Source organism: Drosophila innubila (genome assembly GCF_004354385.1).
Source record: "Drosophila innubila isolate TH190305 chromosome 2R unlocalized genomic scaffold, UK_Dinn_1.0 1_C_2R, whole genome shotgun sequence".
In the NCBI taxonomy this organism is placed as follows: Eukaryota; Metazoa; Arthropoda; class Insecta; order Diptera; family Drosophilidae; genus Drosophila; species Drosophila innubila.
In genome coordinates this window covers 11,309,339-11,333,289 of record NW_022995374.1, presented here as the reverse complement: position 1 = coordinate 11,333,289, position 23,951 = coordinate 11,309,339, and the positions used below count along the sequence as shown (strand labels likewise).

Below are 23,951 nucleotides of genomic sequence, written 5' to 3'. Positions count from 1 at the left end.
TGACTACTTAATTTAAAAGTGAACTTTTCATAAACAACAGACAACATTTCTTTAGATTATATATTTTTATTTATAAAATGTAATTAGCATTTGTTGACTTCATTTTTCTTTCAAGTTTTTATAACTTACGTGTCTAATTTTTTAATATTTAGTCAAGGCCATTAAGCATAAGGCAAATCAATTTACATTTATGTTTATCAAATTTTGAATAAAAATTATTTCAAATTACAAAATCAACATAAAGGTGGCTAAAATAGGATATCAGCTTCACATTTAATTTTTTTTTAGCAAATCATAGCCGATTTCGGGCAAATTATTACTTACAATCTATAATTAAAATTAAATAGATGCTATACTTATATACAGCTGCAAATTGTTAATTATAATAATGCCTTAAAACTGGAACAGCAATCAAAAATAATAAATAATATCACAAGCGAAATAAACATATAGAAAATTCAAATATATGTATATTTTATGTATATATAAACTTAAATGTTACATGTATGTAATAATAAATCCATTTAATTTCATAAATTACGAAGACACTGGTATGTTCTAGCTGCCATAACGGTTAGCCAATATATACATATCCCTACACATATATATATTTTTGTATATTTATATCTTATATATCTTATTAAAGGCCGCCTTCTGGCCATTATTCTCTCGAGGCAAGCGTCGTCACATTTTACATAAACTTTTTCATATTTAGATTAACAGTCTTTGTTCGTTTGTTTTTTCTTCTTTTTTTTTACATTTTTGGGTGGCTGGTGGATTGTTTCCTTTTGGGGGCGTGGCTGGGTTAATCCCAACAATTTGTTGAGATTGTTCTTTTTGGTGTTTGCATTTTAATTTGGTTGATTTTGCAGTTTGTTTGCTTTGGTTTATGCTCTTAAATGTCCACCGTGGTGGATTGCTTGTAGTCAACGCTGTTGCTGTTTAGTTGTGCGCTGCACTTGCGCGGCAGCACTGGCGGCGTTGCAGCACCAGCATTTGCCACATCCACATGCACGTTCGCACCCAAACCCATTCCCATGCCAATGCCCACGCCCCCGCCATCATAGTTATGATTGTTGTTGCGTAGAAAACGCTGTTGTTCTGCAGCACTGTGATTCAGCTCGTAAAGTTCCATGTCATCGTACTCAGAGACGCCTAGAGCACGTGTGGGCGCAAACTGTAGATCGTTGTCATCATCCGGTTCATCGTCGTCGTCATCGTCATCAATCCGACGACGTTGTCGGCGTAGTGACAAGGCCACACTGAAATCCTCGAGGCTACGCTTGACGGCAGCATCCGAGCCAGTTCCCGAATCCTTGCTAGATAAATGATCTTGCTGTGTCTCTAAATCCGCCTGCTGCAAGTAACTGAGTGTCAGTCCCTGCTCCAAGCAGCGCTGCTCATACGATGGCGTCGTTGTTACTATAAGTCGACTGTGCGTCTGTCCGTCACCACAGCCCAAGTCCGCCAAGCTGCGTGGACGCAACTGCGATTGCTGCTGCTGCTGGTGTTGTTGTTGCTTCTGTGAACTGGGCAAGCCGTCGAGAACAAGCTGCGATTGATGTGGTCGCAGTTGTGTACGATTCAGCGTCGTCAGCTGCGTTTGATCCATTTGCAACGTGTGCTGACTGCTGGCATGGGTCCTTGTGGCATGACTGAGCTGCAACTTGCGCCGTTGATAGCGTAATGTGCACCAGATGATGCAGGTACCAATCATGACACAGCTTACGGTCAGCAGGACCACGCCCAGCAGCAGTACATCGATATTGAGACTCTCCTTGACCACCAGCAGCTCCGATTGCAATGTGAGTGTGCGTGAATTGTCGGTGATCTCACAGCGATAGTGTCCCGCATCATTGGACTGAGCATTCACAATCACCAGCAGCTCCTTGCTGCTCGTAAAGAAATATCTTTCCGTATCCTGTGCCGTGGGTGAATTGTGCAGTGGCTTGTTCTCCTTGTACCACTCGCGATGTGGTTGATCCATTTCCAATTTGGTCGACTCGCTGAGACATTCCAGGACACAGGTGCGCCCCAGGACCACCTCCTTGTGCACCAAGGGAATGCTGGGCTGCGGTTTATCTAAATTAAAAATAGAGACGTCATTTAGCAATCATAAACATAATATTTTATCTCCATTTATTCTTCTCACCATTCACGAGGAGCGTGGCATTCACTTTAATCTCTCCAGCTGGACTTTTAGCAGTGCAAGTGTAAATACCCGAATCGCTGGGTTTGGCATTTGTGATAAGAAATGCGTTCTCCTCTCTCATTACCTGGAGACGCCGTTCCGTCGCAGCGGGAAAATCGCTGCCATCTATCTTTTGTAAGGCCATCTCCGGCATGGGATCACCGCTGGCCGAGCACACCAAACGACCCGTTTCGCCAGCATCCAGTGTGAGATTTGAGGGCACATGCAAAAAGCTGGGATGTACTGCAAGGCAAGACAAGGAATTAATTGAGAAGGGATCATTAGCTATATATGTGTGGTTAAACTTACTGCCAATGGATATTTGTAGCTTTTGTGAATAGGTTGTGCCAAAGGCATTGGAGACAACGCACTGATATCTGCCGGCACTCTCATAACTGACATTGGAGAGACGCAGATAGCCATAGATGGTTGTTTGATTGCTGCTCTGATCGTGATGTATTTGGGTTTCTGTGCTGGCGCCATCGTGTATTGTTTGTCGCTCCATTACGTGCTGATTATCGTGGCGCCATATGATCTTCAGCTCATCGGCGGCGGCCATTGAGGCGGCTGCTGGTGAACTGGCAATGCACTCTAGTGTTATATTGGCGCCCTTGACGGCCAGCATATTGCTGGGCTCTTTCTGTATCACCGGTTTGGGTGAATCAGCTGTAAGTGAAAGAAGATGTGTTAAACAATTGTACAACAAAAAACAACGAATAAAATCGAAAGAATACAAAATAAAGATGAGAATATAGGAGGCAGAAGCTTAGAAAACGAAAAATTATTTCCAAATTCAAAAAAACTAGTTAATTTATATTAAAAAAAAGTAACTTCAATTTTCTAGGGACTAGCTAATTATTTTGGTGTTCTAATTATTATAAATTTTAAATTCCTATTGTGTATTTGCCAATTAAAAGTTCTCTATTTGTATTTTTAGAAAGATTTTTTAGGGACCTTAAAAAATAGTTCATCCCAGTGAGTGGGGCTATATTGTACTTACAGCACACCAGCTCGGCATTGGTAAGCGTAAACATCTGTCGATCGAGCAGATGCTCCGGATAACCACAAACGACATTGGGTTGCAGCTGCTGAACTTGAGAGCCAAATCGACCGAGTAGCCACTGACGGAACCACAGCAGATCACAATCGCAAATAAAGTTGTCCGACTTGAAGATGAGCTTCTGTAGCTTTAGCATATGCTCGAAGGCATTTGGCTGAATGCTGGCCAATGCATTGCTGCCCAGATTGAGCTGCTCAAGATTGTTGAGACCGTTAAGAGCTTTGCTGCTGATTTGCTTCAAATTGTTGCCATAGAGATCGAGACGACGGAGTTTGCGTAGTGCTTTGAATGGAGCCATTGCTGACTGATCCTCAATGATCCAGGCAAGATTATTGCGACGCAAATTCAACTCCTCGAGATTCTTGACACAGTCAAAGGTATTCTCCGGCAGATACCGTAGCTTATTGTGCGACAAATTCAGTTGCTTCAATCGTTTCAGGCAAAACAAATGCTGTGGCTTAAACTCGCTAATATAATTATGCGATAGATCCAACGACTCCAAGGATTGTGTAAACTCCCAGGTGTCCAGTTCAATGTGCGTTATGGAATTATTCGACAGACTCAAATGATGCAACTTGGTCAAATTAAAGAGACCCTGACGGGAGAGAGAACTGATGCCATTATCATCCAGTTCGATGCTCTCAATGTTGCGCATCACATGAAAGACGCCGTCCTGCAGCTGCCGTATATTGTTTGCCTTCAGTTGGAGCTTCTGCAGCGACAATAGGCCACGAAACGTTGACCAATTGATCTCCAGCTGATTATTGTTAAGTGTGCTGCAAGCGAAATCATCTATTAGCATGTGAACAAACAACAATAAGAGCATGTTGCAACTTACAGTTTCTTGAGGCGAGTCAAATTCTTGAATACGCTCATTGGCAGGCTGCTTAAACGATTGTTGCTCAGCTCCAGATCCGTCAAATTGTTCAGCATGGCAAACGCATGCTCATCCACGCTTCCAATCTCATTTGAGTTCAGAATTCTGTAAAGGAATTTCGTGTTAGTTCAATTCGCGTGCAACATTTGGTTGCAACTTACAAGTGCGACAATCGATTGGGCCTCACAAACATGTTGGCCTCCACACTGTGCAGCTGATTCTTGCTCAGATCCAGCGACTTGAGCTTCGGCAACATCGCCAGCGCCTCACTCGAGATGCGCTGTATGCGATTGTTGGCCAAATTGAGTTGCCTCAGCGAAACAAGGCCCATAAACACGGGCATCACATCCAACTGGTTGCGTTTTAATGTACTGCAATGGAAAACAATGTGAATTAGACCAAGTTAACATTTTAAATTTATGCTTAAGTCTATTATGCAGTTAATAAGCATTAATATACAAGATATTATCTCCTATTTTTACTATCAATTATGTTCAGGATAACACCGAAACTAACCGTTTCATAACCGAATGAAAGTTCTCTGTTAAGAACCGAATACCGAAACGTTGTACCGGTACGGTTGTGGTAAAGTTGCTAGGTCAAAGAGTTGTTCAACTTCCAGCTGTCATAACTTTATCAAAACTGAATAGATTTTCAAACGGAATGTCATTTTGATCATGATTTGGCCTCTAAATACATTCTGTATTCAATTTTTGTTCTTTTAGAAAATTTAATTATTTTCGACCAAGATTCGATTTCGATGCTAAGGGTCCCCCCTTTGAAATTTTGAAAAGTCAAAATTTTAAATCTCAAGCTTTCACTTTTAATCAACTCCTTATATCGTAATTAGTATAAAACAACACTTAAAATTCGATTCTGAGACCTTTCATATTTTTGTAAAAAATCATGTGAAATTGAACAAAAATTTTGACTTGTAAAGTGGCTAAATCCGCAGTCTGACTAACTTTAAACTGTCATAACTTGATCAAAACTGAACTGATTTTTAAGCGGAATGTCATTTTGATCATGATTTCGCTTAATACATTCTGCATTCAAATATTTTTAAATTCGTTAATAAAAGTTTTAAATATTTCAAAATTGATTTGTTGTACCGTAACCTATATATTTGTTTCGGTTTGATTCCCTGGACATATGTTAATAAAAATAAATTTTTGACTTATTTGTTATTTAAATGTTGATTCTTAAAATTTGTAATTTAATCTCAGATCTTATTTTATTGTAAAATATAAATATTAAGAATCTTTTAATAAATTATCAAGTTAACAGTCACAAGTTACTGACGTTATCTAACATCGCAATATAAATACTCGCTGTTATGATTGCAATAATATTTTTGTTAATTACTTTAAAGCTGTAGGCATATTTGACAGATGGCTTTTTTAATACTCTATAATACGAGTACTCATAAAATATTCACTAAAAGCTTTACAATTTGCATGATATTATCTGCTTTAGATAATTCCCACAAATGGAATAATTAAATCTATGTGGATGTTGCTGTTGTTACTCACAGTTTGTGTAATTCGGGTAGATTCCGTATCGCAAGGACAGTGCTGTCGTTCAGTTTGTTGCCCGCCAGATGCCTGTGGGTTGTGGGTTGAAAAAAAGAGAAGGGAATGTGAAAAAAAACAATGTTAGCTGATTGGATTTGCGAGGCCTGCAATTAATGCAGTAAGTGACTGCAATTATGCTGCAATTTGATAACTGATAAGCAAATCCATCTGGCAGTTATTGATGCATTGCTGTCGATAACTGACGACGGCGGGCATTTTGCATAATTTAGCAATGCATTAAATTGATTAAATCGCAACCCCCCAAAAAGAAAATGTAAATAAGGAATTGCCATGAGGCGTGATAGACTGGCAGACACCCTGCATTAGAGCAGTTATGTATACTCTCGAAAGTAAGTTAAGTTGTTAAAATTTTTAAATATTTAATTTTTATCTTTTCAGTTTTAATTTTGAATTTATAAATTTTAATGCACGCTAATGATTTTAGCAATAGGGTAAGACCCCATTTGAAGTGCAACGATCATAGGGTATACATTGAAATAACTGTAATTTGAAATGCGAGGGTTGTTCAAATGTTGCGAATGTTTTGTGGGGTCGCGAGGGTTGTTTACTTACAGCGTTTGCACATAGTTGGGCAGAACGGGCACGCGCTCCAAATGCAGCTTATCACAATCGAAGAACACGTTCAGACACTTGCACTCCTTTGGGCAGTTGTTGTTGTTGTTGTTTCTGTTGGCATTCGCATTCGCATTCGCTGATTCGGCAGCTGCGAGCGCTTTCTGTGCCTGCTCGTATTGATCGCCATCGTCGGCCACGAAACCGTTCGTTTCCAGTGAAGCCGAGGCAATGGAAGGCGCGACAGCAGAGATTTCCAGTCGACTGTGCAGCGCTGCAAAATCTTCGTCAAGCGCATCCTCCGATTCATCTTCGTGCAGTGGCAGAAAACGTTGACGCTGACGATGCTGTTGATGCGTTGCTGCTGCTGCTGACGTCAACGCTGCCGTATTTCCGTTACCGTTGATACCGCCACCTCCGCCGTTATTCTTTGCCAGCATCGCGAATAGTTGTTGTTGCGGCAACTGTTGATTGTAGGAGGCGCCTCCAGATTTTAACAGAGCGCTCAGCGGTGACGTTAACGATTCGCCAGACGTCAACGTTGACGTCGATGCTGACGGCGCTGCAGCAGCGCCGGGTACATTGCTTTGACAAATTGTTGTAGTTGTTATCAGCAGCATGCACGTAATTAGTAGTAATTTATTGATTTTATTGAAATCATTGCTTCGTGTTGTTGTAGTATAATTGTAATTATCATTATGGGTGCCTTTCATTGTTGTTGCTGTTGTTATTATTGTATCGCTATTTTGTTGCTGTTTGCGTCGCCGACGGCGCCGTCGCCACTTGGTACCCAAGCTCAGCGTTGCGAGGCGTTGCAGCAGAATTGAAGTCGTCATTAGAATTTTGCTAATGTAGTTGTTGTAGCTGTTGTTGCTACTGCTGCATATTCGTCGCTTTCGATAATTATTAAACTTTGTCGTTGTTGTTGTTATTTTAACTACGCCACATGCACAATCCTTATCCCTTTGCCTTTCCTGTTGTTTGCCGTTAATGGCTGAAACGTGCATTTTGCAGCGTTTTGCTTTTCTTTGTTGTTTGCCTTTAATTTGCTTGATAAATTCGTTCAAAATTCAACTTCGCGTGCGCTTTTCTTACATTTCGGTTCCGTTATTCCTGCGCTGCCGCCATTGTGGCAGAGGCCTTGGCAGCGGCCAGTGTTGTACAACACGCTTTCATTGTCGTCAATTTTGGGACTGGTACATGATCGTCGCCTGCAAGCAAAAAAGAGAGAAAGAGAGATAGTTTCGTTAAGATTGCAAGTGTTGCCACATTTAAGTCTATAATAACTAATTCGTTAATTATCGCATCTAAGGAAATATTCAAATATATTGAAAATAAAGCGATAGATTACAGATGTGTGTTTAGCGCACAAATAAATAAATAATAACTTATAAACACAGAGATGCCAACTGACTGGCAGTGTGCAAAATTAATGCTCGTTAAATTAAAATACGACCGGATGTTTTTTTTGTGCGCAACAAATAAAACACGAAAAGCGCGCAGAACCAACGCTTCTTTATAAACACAAACAACAAACAGCAGAAGCAGAAAGCAGCGCAGCATCAGCTCAAAAGTGTCCGATGCATAAAAAAAATATCTTCAACTTGTTGAAATTGTGCAGCGTTTTGCATTTTGTACTTGAGTCCAAAACACACACACACACACATACATACACACAAAGAAATTCGTTGACATTCAGATAAAGAACGCTGCGCACTTTCTGCTATCAGCTAAATTGGGGAATGCTCAACGTTGTGATGCTCCGTAATCAGCTTAAAAAGACAAAAAAAAAAAATTCTAAATACCTTCAACGTTGCTGCTTACGTTCTGTTTTTTCTAAACAGTTAATCGCATTAGAAAATTGGAAAGCTATTAATTGCAAATGTTTGTATAAAATGCTGTGCAAATATTTGTTAGAAACAAATATATATTGACACATGTGTGAATGTAAATTTATCACGCTTTGCATTTTATATAAACCCAAGGAAATTCAGAGACTACGAAAGTTGGATGGAATTAACTTATTATTTGGTCGTAAATTTTTAGCTATTTTCAGCATCTTTTATTTCTGAATTCTACTAAGTCAAGGTAAGAAGGAATCTTTAACTATTTTTTTTTACGATCTATTAAAGTATTTTTCCTTGACACTTTTTTGAAAACTTCAAGCTGTCATAACTTTGTCAAATCTCAACCGATTCCCCTGCGTCAATTTTGTCCAGGGAATCAAATCGAAACAAATATAGGTTACGGTTTCGGTTCCGGTACATCCCAAATAACTATTTCGGTAAAAGGTTCTATTTCAGTTTTTTTTTCTCTCGTTTCGGGTATCAGTACCGGTACGTAACGGTACAGCAAATCAATTTTGAAACATTTTAGGCTGTCGTTTTATAATAAATATGACATCGAAATAAATAGCTAGACCTAGAGCAAAAAAATGTTTGAACGTATGGAAAATTGAATGATAAATGGCTTAGGGTCCAAAAAATATCAAATTTTCTAGATGATACAAATTTAAGTGCAGAATCAATTTTGGGGCCAAATCATGATCAAAATGACATTCCGCTTGAAAATCGGTTGAGTTTTGACAAAGTTATGAGAGATCAAAGTTTTTGAAAAAATGTCAAGGGGTATGTATGGAAAATTGGATAATAGATGGCTTAGAATCGAAAAAATATCAAATTTTTTAGATGATAAAAATTTAAATGCAGAATCAATTTAGAGGCGAAATCATGATCAAAATGACATTCCGCTTGAAAATCGGTTAAGTTTTGATAAAGTTATGAGAGATCAAAGTTTTGAAAAATGTCAAGGGTATGGAAAATTGGACGATAGATGGCTTAGTATCGAAAATTATCAAATTTTCTAGATGATAAAAATTTAAATGCAGAATTAATTAAGAGACCAAATCATGATCAAAATGACATTCCGCTTGAAAATCGGTTGAGTTTTGACAAAGTTATGAGAGATCAAAGTTTTTGAAAAAATGTCAAGGGGTATGTATGGAAAATTGGACGATAGATGGCTTAGTATCGAAAATTATCAAATTTTCTAGATGATAAAAATTTAAATGCAGAATTAATTAAGAGACCAAATCATGATCAAAATGACATTCCGCTTGAAAATCGGTTGAGTTTTGACAAAGTTATGAGAGATCAAAGTTTTTGAAAAAATGTCAAGGGGTATGTATGGAAAATTGGATAATAGATGGCTTAGAATCGAAAAAATATCAAATTTTTTAGATGATAAAAATTTAAATGCAGAATCAATTTAGAGGCGAAATCATGATCAAAATGACATTCCGCTTGAAAATCGGTTAAGTTTTGATAAAGTTATGAGAGATCAAAGTTTTTGAAAAAATGTCAAGGGTATGTATGGAAAATTGGACGATAGATGGCTTAGTATCGAAAATTATCAAATTTTCTAGATGATAAAAATTTAAATGCAGAATCAATTTAGAGACCAAATCATGATCAAAATGACATTCCGCTTGAAAATCGGTTCAGTTTTGAACAAGTTATGACTGTGTGAAGTTGGTCAACTCTTTGAGCTAGCAACTTTACCACAACCGAACCGGTAAACACGTTTCGGTATTCGGTTCTAGGCAGAGAATTTATTTCGGTAACGGTTTCAGTGTCGATAGTAAAAATTAAACGGTTAGTTTTATTATATTTATTTTTTACTTGATGTTTTATTTGTTCATTGATCGAGAACTCGATTCTCTATTTTCGATTTTAAACTCAAATCACAGTTGGGACTTACATCACTATATTTTTCTAACGAAAATCAATTAACAAGAAACTAACTAAAGTTTCCTTTAGATTGTTGAGCAAATTTGCGCTAATACCAAACTTCTAGCTTAGGTAATACAAGTTTACAGGCCTGTTTAGCTCACTAACAATTTTCCCAGGCCAAAAACACCCACCAAAAAGGGCATCAGGAGGTGGACGGGGGCGGTATGCTGTCTCGGCGGCTGCAAAAACTCAGAAATGGCCGCAATTACCGCACCAGACATGCCCATATAAATATATATACTTACTTACCGCGTCTGTATCGTATAAGCTATATAGAGAGGCGGCTTTTGCTGGCCCGGCTACTAAAAATGGTCTGGCACACACATACACACACACACACACACACACACACACATACACGCGTTAAAATGCCCAGACAACCAAATTTAGTAACACAAAACAACAACAACAACAGCGTAAAGCATCAGCTAAAGAGCAAAGCGTAATGAAATCAAATAAAAAAGTGCCCGACAGAAGGAAAAGCAACAACCAGAAGAAAAAAAAAAGCAACAACTTAGTTGTAGAATTTTCTTCAAAGAGTTTTTCCACACATTTCTCACAACTCCATTTTCAATTTTTCTGTTACAGACTCCTCGGTCTATATATAGTCGAGTTCATACAGAGTTGTTCTTGCTCAAGTGTCCAATGTGAAGTGCTTTTGATTAGTTTTAGTTTTTCATCGATATGTACTATAAACAACGGCTCCAGTTCACAACACTAACAACAAATTGGCCTCAATAATTTGTGTTATAAGTTATATATTGAGGAAACACTCCCCAACTATCCCAACAAGTTTGTCTCCGTCAGATAGATAATTTTATATAGGGTCCCTCTACACGTAGCACTGAATGCAATTATCTAATCAATAGGTTCGCACTGTCTACGATCGTGTTATTGAGGCGGTATCTACAGAGGAAATCAATTTATACTACGGGGACATGCACATTTATTGGAGCAGTTATGTTGAAAACTTGTTAAGGGTAAATATTTAGTTAAAGTTGGGCAAGTGGCTGCGTCAAATTAAGGTACATCAGTGGTACTGCAAAACATCTAGCATTAGAAACTAACTAATTGAATTTTATAAAATTAAAATTTTGATAAACAAGAATTAAATACTGTAAGTATTTTCAAATAACTTAAAAAAATAAAATAAATTGGATGTTATTCAAATTAGTTAAAATACCAAAAATAAGAAAAAGATTTGCATAAAAAAAATATAAAAACGTGTATCAATCGCAAATCAATCATGAGATGAGGCAAATAATAAAATATTATCAAACACCTCTCTGAATTTCGATGACACCTTTTGGAGATTTGCCAGGCATCTATCAATTAATCTATCGATCAATGTCTGCGTGTGGCCGCCAATCACAATCGATGACAGTTTCGGGGACTATCTTATTGTCTATCGATCAATATCTTGAAATTCCGAAAACATTGTCACATTACTGAATTAATTTTTGTTGCTTTTCTCATATAAATTAGCTGTCGATATCTTCAAGTTGATGCTACAATTTTCACACACCAATCAGCGATGTTCATTCTCCACTAATTTCCGTAGATCTTTAAATTTAGCCGCCATTTTGAATCGATTTGCATGCATAAAACGCTAACTAAATCGCATATTGATTAGCATAAGTTCTGCGAGAGTAAAAAAACCCAAGAGCAAGCAACTCAATGTAAGGGCAAAACCCACGCCGATTAATTTTTGGATTTTTGTTTAAAGCTTTCACTTTGAACTCATTTCTGGACAGCTCACAGACGACTACAGGCCAACAACAAAATTTACGACGAGCAACTAAAATGCAGATTTCTGCTTTTATTTGTAATATTAATTTATTTTTGGTTTTATTTTTTTGTGTGTGTTGGTCGTCAACTCCCTCACAAATTTATTAGATAACGGTACAAGGCGGGTATTGTTTTCTTGTGAAAACGACAAAATGTCGACGATGTTAGCTGTCGATGATATGATAATGCCGCAGATAAATATACAATGAATGGGCAGGGGAAATAGCTACAGATACAGATACAGCAACAGCAACATATACAAGATACATTAGATGTATATATGTATGGATGTATCTGCTTAATGATCGTTAGCCACAAAACAATAACATCATTTTTCATTAGATTTTTAGAGCAGATTGAAAGATGAGTAGAAAGAGAAAGGGAGATAGATACCTTTTACATAAGAAGTTTGTAAGTAGGTCTTTTTCTTCCAGCTTTTCATGTTTTGTTTTTAAGTTAATTTATATAACATTTTTTATGTGTGTTGTTTTTCTTCTTGTAACATTTTATTTTAAACATTTCACTTGGATTAAAATTAAGACGAAAAAATGCTCGAGGCTGCATTTTTATTTGACTTAATTTTTGTTACCTGCTGCCTGTTGATTTTGTTTTAAACATTTAAATTGGTAATTTTCGTGTTGTTGTTGCCTGTTTTTCTGCTGGCTCGGTTTGTTTTTTGTTGTTGTTGTTGTCGCCCACAGTCTTTTTTTCTTGTTGTTTCTATTTGTGTCTTTCTTGTTGTTGTTTATTGCCTTTGCCAAACGAATAAAAATATATACAATATTTTTTGTGAATAAGCTGAACGTGCGTGTGTATGTGTGTGTGTGTGACGGTTGTCGTTGGCGTAAAAAAAAGCACAGCTAAATTCAAATCCCAAGCAGTGGTGGGCGGGCAGTAATTCGAGTGGGGAAACGCTCAAGTGTGGTGTAGTGGGGTGAGGTGAAGTTGAGTTGAAAGCAGCTGCAGTTGCCGCTGCCAAAATGCAGCCGCCTCATTACAGTGGAATAAAATGCAAAGTTTTATGGTTAAAGTATCAAATTCGTGGCATTCTTTAAATAAAATATAGAATATAAGAAATCTTAAATCGAATATAAATTTGAAGAAAAATTAAATTTTTGTAGTTAAAAATATCAGCATAAAATAGATTAACTAAAGAAACCATTTGAAATAAAATTTTATACTTTTCAGATAATCCTTCCATAAATATTATATCTATTTGTCGTGATTGATTTTTTTTTATTATTAACTCAGCTCATATTTGGTACACATAGTTCTCTAATTATTTTGTTGGGTTTTTTTTTTTAATAATAAGAATACTTTTTTGTTGTTATGTCTTGATAGAATTTTTTTTTAATAATAAGCATAACTTCGTTTGTTATTATTTCGTATTGTTATATTTACTGATATCCGGCTGGACCTCAACTGCAATCAATTGAATTTAATTGCCTATAAGCTGGTTTCCAAGAACTACTACAAAGCCGATCAAAGATCACTTGTCAAAACGATCACTATACTGATATGTACACGTATATGTGTATGTCAATGTGTGTTTGTATCTGTGTAACTTGCCTAATTTGTATGTCTCTTTTAACTGTAATCGATTCGCTTCGCCGTGATCAAGCAGCAATTGAAAGTACATGAAATTTGTACGTTTTTCACTTCTCCCCTCAATTTGTCTTCTGTGTTTTGTGCAGCTTTTTTTTTTAAAGCACACTGTCTGCACAGCAAAAACAACGCAGCAGCCAACGACAACAACAACAACGAAAAGAGCAAAAGCAAAAGCAACAAAGCTAAAGCTGCGTTTTTGTCGCGTGGTGTCTCCTGTCCTTCTCTCTCTCTCGCTCACTCTGTCATACATACATGACGCTCTCGCTCTGCAAGTCTAAGTCTGTGTGTGTGTAGGTGCGTGGGCACGAGAACGGAAACAGCGTGCAGTCAGCGTCGCTGTTGGCAGCGCTGTTGTCTGTCGCAGTTGACGTTACGTCAATGTGTTTGTGTGTGTATGCGTGTGTTCTTTTATTCGCCTCTATGGCTTACAATAACAACATAAAAGGTAAAAACGTTGCCTATTGCCGCGCTGTCTGCGGCGACTAATTAGGTAACGTGCCAGCACCAACAACAAGAACCCATGATAAGAGCAGCGCAGTTGCTGCGCAGCTACAACGACGCAAATAGCAACATAAATTTTGCACAGACACGCACACACACACTGACAGATCGAGTAAAATAAAATCCAATAAGAAAGCAACTGCTGGCCTGCCTGGCTGTCTGCCTCTGTTGCTGCTGTTGTTGTTGTTGTTTTTGTTTTTTGCAAAAATAAATTTAATTTTGTAGTCATTAATTTTCCACTCTAGATACGAACGCGAGACGCTGTTTCCCCTCTCTCTTCCTCTCTCTCTCTCTCTCTCTCTCTCTCTCTCTCTCTCTCTCTCTTACTCTCTCACTCTCTGTATCTGTGGGCCTCGCTAATTAAATAACTAAATAAGAGTTTTATTTTTTATAATTGTTGCCTTCTGCTTGAATGCTTTGTACTGTGCACACACGCCTATAACGGTTTATTAAAATGAGAGAGTGGGCTAGATAGAGTCAGAGAGAGCGAGAGAGGTAGGGGAGGCTGTCAGCGAGAGGGGCTTGGTCAGTTAGCAGCTTTTGTCGACATTTTCTTTAGACATTTTCAAGTTCAATTGGTTAATATTATATACCTATGTATATACATGTGTGTATGTATGTAAATAAGTACTTGTATGCATGTATAATAAATTAACGTCTTTTTTTTATCGCTTTAATGATAAACCGTTTTGCTTGATTGCTCTAAGGCACATAAATAACAAATAAACAAAGCATATTGTTATTGTTGTTGTTGTTGTTGTTGTTTTTGCTTGTGACTTGATAAGAGAGTGTGACTTGTGATAGGTGATATCATATGCCAAAATGTACTCCCCCACAGGGTAGCACAGCGGTCAGGTGGACTCGGCTTAGTGAAGTAACTTCGGGAATCAATAAAAAATTTTATTGGCGAAACTTGGGAAAACATTTACAATGATATGATAAAAATCTATTTATAGAAAACAGAAATTGTATTCCTTTGGTATAACGTCAATTTATATAGAAATAATAAGATAAAAATGTGAACAATCTTTGAGATTGGGTTAATTTTATGTTAAGTTAATTTTATATAGGAAACAAAGCATTGTAAAAACTGTCAACAATTGGGACTAAAGACTTTTTCTGGTCCGAAATCACATTCACAACACAGCAGCAGGCGAGGATATATATATATATATATTTAATCGAATGCCAAAAAGTACCTCTTTAATTACAAAGGACACTCGAAGATATTTAGTACAATGGAACAACTTCCACGTCGCAGCGAACGACTTCTTAAATTAAAACAGGAAAAGCTAAACAAACAAATGAAGGATGATCTTGAGAAGGAGCAAAAAATGTTGGCATTAAAGCGAAAGCAGCAACTGACAGAGTTATTCTTAAAATCTAGTGCCAGATATAATTATTGCCTATGCCTCGACAAAAATGGGAAACTCTATAAACTAGGCAATATAAATGTCAACTCCTGAGAAAATAAGCTTAATTTGGGAAATCATTTCATCTTAAACATTGTTTTTATAAATTCGTTACAAATTAAAGTCAGTCCAATTTAATTGAAGTCACTTGGTTTTATATAGAAACTTTGTAAGTCAAGTATTTCCTTTTAATCGATGTTTGCCTTGTCTAATTCCACAGAAATCGTTGCTGTTTTACAGCCCATATCATAAGTGACGTCAGCTGCAATTTAATTTGCTTACGGCATACACTAGTATATGGACTACACATGCCCTGTAATCAATATATGAATGAGGGTATGTTAATGTACAGCATAATCAAAATTCGTATGACACTACTTGATTGTCTGATTATATTTGTTATGTATACTTTACAGCGTAATTACAGGGTATATCATGTGCAGACTATTTGCAGTTAGTTATTTCTAAAAGTGTTATCACGACAGACGATAAGCAGTCGAAAAACAAACGTCGCACCTATTTTGTAGGCCTTAACAGACTTACGACCTTATTCAGATAATGACAAGTGGACTTTTTGATCGGGCTTAGAGAATGTACTCAATTTCTTATGATAGGCTTTCTCACCTTGAACTAAAACGGTGACTTGTAAGTCCAAGATCATATATTATGGTTTCAGATCGAGTCTTAAGACCAGACGCAGACGGAGAAGACGATGGGGGGGAATGGAATACCCAGCAGCGCATTCAAAATTAATCCGAAGCGCAATAATTTCCGATTTAATATTATTTTTTTTTTGTTCAATTTTGTTGGCTGGCAAAGCGGCTCAAGAAAATCTTCTGGCATGTCAAATTGAGTTCCATTCAAAAAGAAAAAAGTGAAATACAAAACACAACAAAAGCTACAAAATGCGGGCAGTGAAGAAACGAAATGCGGCTGTCAAAAGATCTTAACGATGAACAAAACAAAAAAAAATAAAATAAACGAGAAAAACAGAGAAACGATCCTGCCAGAAGAAGACTTACAAAAAAAAAAAACAGAAGGGCTGTCAGTTAGCCCGAGATCGCAGCAACAGAGAAGAGTACGAAAGAGAGAGAGAGAGAGAGATGGGGAGAGTGGGCCAGAAAGAGACAAAAGAGTCTCTTCGGGGCCAAGTGAGAAAACCAAGCGCGACACCAACACCAAAAACCGGCTATGGCCAACGTTCCTGCCAAGGGAATTGAATTGAATTTCCAGTCGACGTTAAAATTCTGCCTTTGCCTTTTTCGAAGGTGTGAAGAAAAAATAAAATACAAAGCCCAACGTCAAACAGCAACAACAACAACAACAAAAGCAGCACAGCATGAAATTCTGAAAAACTTCAGCAGCAACAACAACAACAACAACAACAATAATGCCCGAAACGAAATCAACTAAAGATCTGCAAAACAGAACGTCCCAAGTCCAACTTCAAGCCAAGGAAAAGAAAAGAAACTGAAAACTGGATTGAGCCTCGTTTTCCAGTGGCTGAGGAAGAGGCAGAGTGTTGCAAGAGGCATGAAGCAGACTCTTTGGGATTTCAGAGTTACTATTGTTGTTGTTGTACTTCTTCTTCTTCTTGCTGCTTGCTATGATCTCTCCGCATGTGCCATGGTGTGTGTGTGTGTGTGTGTGGGTCTTTTAAAGCATCTGTTTCTCTGGATTCTGTTGTTTTTGCCACTTTGGTCATTCTGACAGGCCTCAAAGAACTCTAAAGACTCGAATAAGGTGAAAAGTACTTATAATAATAAGGGAAGCCTACCTCGTAAATAGGCGCATTTAAATTTTGGGCATTCAACTTTAACGACTGCATTGAATCCCCTACACTCCTTGCATTGTAGGAAAAATAATTCTGTAGATGACTTTCATAATGACAATAGTTTTCGATAACAATAGATGAAAAATTCTACAAAGAATCGCAGTTTTTTTTTTTAAATAACTGAAAGACTTTCAATCTTAACAAAGTGGTTTTTCAATTTGATATATGGTATCTTTTCAAAAGCCAACTTTGCCTTAAAGAATGGCTTAAATTTTAGGCTTTAGGTCGATTATGATCTTTCGGATCTTTTCCCATGTCTCCTTTTTAATAAATATCAACTATAAAATATATATAAATATATAACGTCTCAGATGAAAAGAAAATTTAATAAGCAATTAATGAAAAATAAATTGATATCTGTGAGAATAGATATAAACTGTTGAAGAAATCTTTCGATTCTCACAAGAAGAGCATACAAGATATAAATATGAAATTTTCAGACAAAATAGAATAGGATATAGCGAATATTTCTGCATTATTATTTGGGTCCTTTGAGTTACAACAGTCTTGTAGTAAAGTACCAACATTTTTTAAGTTATTCACACAATTTGTTAAAAATTTTTGTTCTACCTCTGCTATTTGCTATGTACAAAGATATTTGAATACTACTCAGGAAAGTCCAGTAATGTGCTCCACAGGTGTGCACGTAGCTCAAGCACACACACTCGCACGCACACAGACAGACAGACCGACAGACAGACAGTCAGCATAGATACCCACATAACAACATAACCGACAACTATTCAACTTCGAACCGAATCTGATTTCTGAAACTGATTGTGAATGCGTTGCTTTTGTTGTTGTTGTTGTTGTTGTTGACGTTTCTTCCCAACGTCAGTTCGAGTTAAACCTACGAGGAATCCTCCAGATACATACGTACATACATACATGCACACATACGCAAGAAACAGATACAGATACAGATAGAAAGAGCAAGCCACATGGAGGCGACGCGTCGGTTGGCTTAAATTGGTTTTTATTGTTGCTGCACATGTCCATTGTTGGTGTTGCCGCTTCGTTTTGACCATATTTCTTCTTGATTCTTTTTTTTTATATTTTTTTTTTATACCTTTCTTTGAAGTCGCATTTAATTCTTGGCGTGTTTTTTATTTTTATTTTTCTTCCTCCTTCTTTGCGCTGTCTCAAGTCTCTCTGGCAAGGTGTGAAGAAAAGAATTTTTCTGTGCAATAATCTTGATGCCTTTTTAAGATTTGTTGTTGCTGTTGCTGCTGCTGTCGCTCTTCTTTTGCTTCTTCTTTGTCATGTTGTTGTTGTTGCTGTTGTTGTTGCGCCTTAGTTGGAGCTGCATTTTTTGTAGTTTCGTTTCGTTTCGGTTGAAAAATGGTTTTGGGGCTCAAGAAAATTTACGCCATAAAATGTGAAAATAATTGGATACACTCGCATCTCCTTTTTGAGTCTGTGCACTTTGAATGCATTTCAAATTGCTAATGATGAGAGCCAGTTTGTGCCACAGATTCCTTCCGTGAGACAAGCAACCAACGAATTTCATGGACAGTTTCGTAAAGGCAGAAACCCTCATTGCCAGATCCCAAGTGGCCCAAGTCCAAGTCCAAGTCTGACCCAACCAACCAACCAACCATTAAATGCATTTATTTATGAGATCCCGTGATATAATCTTTGCGAAAATTGCACCTCATATGCATACGAATACGAGTACGTATACGGGTATGAGTGCATTCACTCTCATCATATATGATGCGGATATTGTGATATTGAATTTAACTAGAATTCACACCTTGAGGCGGCTTCAATAACCCCCCCTCCATTACCATTCCCACCACCAAAGCCACAGAATATGTTTAACTGCGTTTAAATGAAAAACGAGTCATTTAAGTTTATGCTAAACTCCAAGTAGAAAATGATATGAAGAATTTTCAAGGGAATCAAGTAGAAAATCGTGGCAGATTCAACAATCTTTTAATGAGATCTTTTAATTAAATTACAAATATACTATGCAATTGATTGGGAATACCCATAATATTCAAATTACATTCAATTTTTTACAGTCATCATTTTTTTCACACATCTCACAGTCGACTGACAATCTTTATAACTCGAAACTCAGCTTTCCAGCTAATTCATAAATATTTTAACACATTACAAAACGTGCTTAAAGCAACAGCAACAAATAATAATATTTAACAACAGGTACTCAGAAAGCGACTAACTTATCAGATCTGGAGAAACAGAAAACATTAACACCTTTCATGTGCTCAATAGGAACAGCTACAACCCCCGTCCTCCAGCTCCCCATTGCCCTCCCCCTACTCTCATAAGTTATATACCCTTGTAACAAAAACTAAAAAAAAGAGGTTCAACTAAAGCTTAAACAACAAGAACAATCTACTGCAAGTGCAACTTGCACTAATCGTGTAAAAAAAAACCCCTGAGGAGAAAGATACAACGGAGAGGGAGAAATATCCAGCACGAACATTGAACGAGCAACAACGAAACGAAAAGAGCACAGAACCTCATAACTAAATTGCATTAAGTGTAATTATAACTAATTAGGAAAAATATAATAAATAAATAACATGGCTAACTGCAAAAAATGAAAGAAAAACGGTGGCAAACATTTAATACCCTTGCTGAATGGGAATGTGAAATAAATACACAGTGTATTAGTTGAGAATATCTTCTCTTTTCAGTTTGAAGCTTAACATTTTATGTCATTTAATTTAATTGTTAATTTAAAATCTTATTTGCTTGTTTTATTTTATATTTTATATTATTTTTGTTGACTGTTTATGAAGATCATTTAAAAAAACAAGTTTTAAAAGGAACTATTAAATTTGTAAATGATCTCTGTATCCAAGCTATATACATTGTATGATACCAACATTCCTAACAAAACTAAAGCACCTCATTCAAAGAGTATATGAACAATCCGCATAACTGGTACATAAAAAAGAACTCAAGCAACAATAGAAAATCACATTTTAGAAATTGTTTTCATGTGCTTTTCTATGCCGGCCATGGAAAGTTATTAAAGCCAATGGAAATGTTGTGGAAATGAGTTGCAATTTGCGAAATGTAATACAACAATGAATGATTTAATTAAGCAAATATTTGACTCAGCGTGAGATTCATTAGTATTAGTACCGGGAAATAACATTTCGATACAAATCTAACTATTCTATATGTATAAAAGTCAGCCGGGGACTTTTTCGGATATTTGATGATAAAATGAGTTTAACTATTGTTAACTGGGTTTAATATTAAATTGAGATACTAATTGACTTGAAAATATAAACAGATATAAGTATGGTGATATGATTCAACCATTTCTGTTTCATGTGGATTAAACTAAGCAACAGGTTGAAAGTGACGAAAAGCTCTACAAGATATATCTCAGTAAATAAGATGATTTTTAATGTTATGTGAACTTTTAACAAAAAGAACTAAGTTAGTTTTAATTTATAGACCTTATGAATTCTGAACAGTTCAAGTTGAAGTTAAATTTGTAGTATATAAAAATTTTATAAGCAATACTATCTATGTATATAAGACTATTCTAAAGAAAGGCTATTTAGCTAATCTATTTATAAAAGTCTCTAGCTTAAGGTTAAGTGTTGAATAATGGTGCACATTGAGACTGTACCACAGATTTGTACAATTGGACTCACAACAATAACAAAAGGAGAAAAAAAACAACAACAGCAGCAGTAGTTATGAAAACTGAGCAATATTGGAGGGGCGGTACAGACATTAGCATTAGCCGATGGCTTAAGCTACGGTCAAGAGATGCAAAGAGAGAAACGGGCACAATGAACCTGAGGCCGAGAGCAAGAGGGCGACGGGGCAGAGGGCAGGGGTAAGGGGCAGGCAAAATAAATCATTTAATATAGCGCGCCATTTATCATCTAACATTGCTGCATATCATTCTTCATCTTGGCACACACACACATACACCCGAACCAGAATTCACACACACACATACACAGTTGGGTGCCTGAGGAGTCGACACAAAATAAAAGTGGAAGTAGAAATAGAAGGCAAAATTAGCGTTTGCACAGAAATGAATGAAGACTGATGGATAGCGGGTGGTGAAGGTGAGGAATCTATTCACCTATCAAGCGGTGAGGCCGGCGGATGGATGGGGGGTGCTATGGGATGGGGGTCAAGCAAACTGCGGCTGTAGTCATATAAACAAATTGCGCTTGAAAGGCGAACGAAGCAGCCAAAATGTCTGCCTCGACTGTGGGTGTGTGTGTTAGTGTTAGTTATTATACACACACAAACAAATGTACTTATGCATGTGTGAAAGAAATGTACAAATATGTTTGGCTGTCTGTTTGTCTGTTTGTCGTATCTTTTTCTAGTGAACGATTCTGTGTTGTTTATTCGTCACTTTAACACGTTCGATGCTGACGCTTGCGTTGGAAGTGGGCAGCGACTGCGACGCAACGTCACTGACACCGACATGCACACATCCATACATACATACATACACTCGCAGAGGCAGAATTTATTTTTATTTAATGCGCGCTTCACATACGCGTATGTCTGTATGCATGTGTGAGTTGTATGTAATGCCTATCAAGATTGAAATTGGATTTTCGTTGATTGTTGCACACAAAACGTGCTGCATTCGTTGTGGCATTCAACAAAACTACAAAAATGCGTAACAAACAAAACGATGTAAAGTTTAATTGTAATAAAAAGAAATTATGTACGTACATATGTGTATGTATTTATTTTGTTATTGCTGCTGCGGCTGTGATTTTATGCTCGCTCACGGGCGCTCTTTTTCCACTCTTTCTCTCTCTCTTTTTGTTTCTCTCACTCTTTGGCTCACACTCGCACTCGCTATTAGAATTTTTGCTGCCTTATAAAAAGGCAGCGCGTTATGGTTATTATGTGTTATCTCACATATGAAGTACACTTGCATTAAATAATATTGTTTTTGTTTAGTTTTTGCATTGATTCGCAACACTCACGCGCTTTTGTTTTCGATTAATTAAGCGTAGAGAAACATAAACACTAGACGCGTCGCGACAACCTTTCTCTTCGGAAACTGAACGAGAACTAATTGTGAGAAATTCCATCTTTCAGGGCTTGCAATCAGTGTTGGACAAGTCAGACTGCCAACTTCATTCAATAAATACTATCGTCTCATTCAATCTATCTTCTGACCGCCACAATCTGTGGACCGTTTGTAGCCAAAAACTGTATATTGGCGCGCAATTTGAATTAAAAAAACTAAATTTTGTAACAATTCTTTAATTTTACAAGAAGGCTAAAACAGTTGCACAATTTTAGTTCGAAAGTTAGATAACATTTTTCACAATTCTAGTTTAAAAACTCGAGAAAAGTACACATTTAATTTCAAAAACAACAGATCTTTGTGCTCCACACTTCACACACATGAAATGAGATTTAGAACTATTAAAGCAAGCTGGCAGCACTTATAAATCAGCTGTGCCGTTTCACATCAGCTTACAAAGTAGCCATCACTGATGAAAATTGCAAATTTAAATACGCAAAAGACTCAACAAAAAATTAATAAGATTGATGAAAATTAAAATTTAGAAATTAGACAAATTTAAGGTTAACATTTTAATTAATGTATAAAGTTCGTCAGCCTTCGGGAAAAGAAACTAGAAAATTTAATTCTAAAAAAAATAAGAAATTATATCAAAAAATCAAGAAAATTTAAAATAAAATTAAAAAATTCAAGCATTAAAAAATCCGAGAATGGGTACAAAAATTAAGAATACCCATTTTCGGAAATGTACTTATTTTTTTAGTGCAAAAAATCCAGCCAGAAGAATTTGCTGGGTGGCAGTCTTTGAACAGGATGGCAGCACTGTAAGAGAGTGAGTGAGAGAGAGAGAGTTCAAAACATCACGCAAAAGGAACAAGAAGAGTTGTTTATAAAAACAACGGAAAATTGCACACAGGTTGGTTTAAAAACAGTGCTGCATACCGCGCCAACTGTTGTATAATTATTCAGCTGTTGCTTTGTCTAGGCAATGGCGTTATTAAATACAATTTCAAGATCAATGTCAATGTCGAAATGTCTAGTCCAAGGCGCTGTTTATAATGTGCATAAGAACTACGTCGTATGTGCTCCACCAGTGCGAAAGATATGGGGCTATGTGGCGGTCGCCTTCAATCAAGTGGATGCAGATCGGCTGGCCAAAGTCGGTCCAAATCGCCTCTGTGCCGAGTGGGTGATTAAGAACGGAGGTGGCGTCCGTTTGACCGATTATCCATCCAAACTGTGGAAGGACTATAATCTTTTGCCATCAGAGGGAACCAAATTTCATATCAAAGTTGTAGACGCCTCAAATGCATCGGTGATGAAAATTGGACTGGAACACTTTAAAGGTTGTACAAAAATCGACACTGTCATTTTTCACAATTGTAAGCATCTAGAGGGTGATGGTCTTGTCGGTCTTACCCATTTAAGAGATTCCCTGACGACCCTTCAGATCTCCGGTTGTTACAATATGTACGACAACGATCTGGATGTCATCGGCGAGCTGTCGAATCTCAAGCAGTTGATCATATTCGATATGAACTATGTCCAAAACATGGATCAAGTGGCTGCGAATCTGAGGGCTCGTCTGCCAAATTGTGAAATGCTGTTTAATAAGCAGTAGTTAAGTACAACATAATATGGATATTTGTATGTGATTTGTTGTTAACACAGGAGTATTTGTTTTCAGGAATAAATGAGATATTAACGCCTTGAAATTGAAAACCCATCATGACC

The 23,951-nt window shown here is 37.0% G+C and overlaps 2 protein-coding genes across 3 annotated transcripts; one reads left to right on the top strand and one right to left on the bottom strand.

Moving 5' to 3' along the window:
* Positions 1-115: 115 nt before the first annotated feature.
* On the bottom strand, positions 116-22,281 carry LOC117782816 (leucine-rich repeats and immunoglobulin-like domains protein 3). 2 transcript variants are annotated; one of them, XM_034619860.1, is made up of 11 exons: positions 18,420-18,904; positions 16,941-16,950; positions 12,444-12,450; positions 6,276-7,139; positions 5,661-5,732; positions 4,290-4,499; positions 4,090-4,233; positions 3,192-4,027; positions 2,501-2,857; positions 2,153-2,434; positions 116-2,082 (listed from the first exon to the last, which is right to left on the bottom strand). In XM_034619860.1, the coding sequence occupies exons 1-11, from the start codon at positions 18,516-18,518 to the stop codon at positions 896-898; spliced, it is 4,068 nt and encodes a 1,355-aa protein (XP_034475751.1). In that variant the 5' UTR covers positions 18,519-18,904; the 3' UTR covers positions 116-895. The 2 variants fall into 2 exon arrangements, with proteins under 2 accessions (XP_034475751.1, XP_034475750.1); XM_034619859.1 differs by lacking the exons at positions 12,444-12,450; positions 16,941-16,950; positions 18,420-18,904 and adding an exon at positions 21,911-22,281 and having other exon boundaries at positions 6,276-7,486.
* Positions 22,282-23,085: 804 nt separating this feature from the next.
* On the top strand, positions 23,086-23,938 carry LOC117784657 (ATP synthase subunit s, mitochondrial). Its single transcript, XM_034622456.1, has 2 exons — positions 23,086-23,133; positions 23,203-23,938. The coding sequence occupies exon 2, from the start codon at positions 23,206-23,208 to the stop codon at positions 23,836-23,838; it is 633 nt and encodes a 210-aa protein (XP_034478347.1). The 5' UTR covers positions 23,086-23,133; positions 23,203-23,205; the 3' UTR covers positions 23,839-23,938.
* Positions 23,939-23,951: the final 13 nt, after the last annotated feature.

Coding starts and splice junctions, on each gene's coding strand:
- LOC117782816 (XM_034619859.1), bottom strand. CDS start 7,282: ATGCACGTTTCAGCCATTAACGGCAAACAACAGGAAAGGCAAAGGGAT. Junction 5,733..6,275: donor CCCAACTATGTGCAAACGCT/GTAAGTAAACAA, acceptor CACAACCCACAG/GCATCTGGCGGGCAACAAAC. Junction 4,234..4,289: donor CCCAATCGATTGTCGCACTT/GTAAGTTGCAAC, acceptor ATTCCTTTACAG/AATTCTGAACTCAAATGAGA.
- LOC117784657 (XM_034622456.1), top strand. CDS start 23,206: ATGGCGTTATTAAATACAATTTCAAGATCAATGTCAATGTCGAAATGT.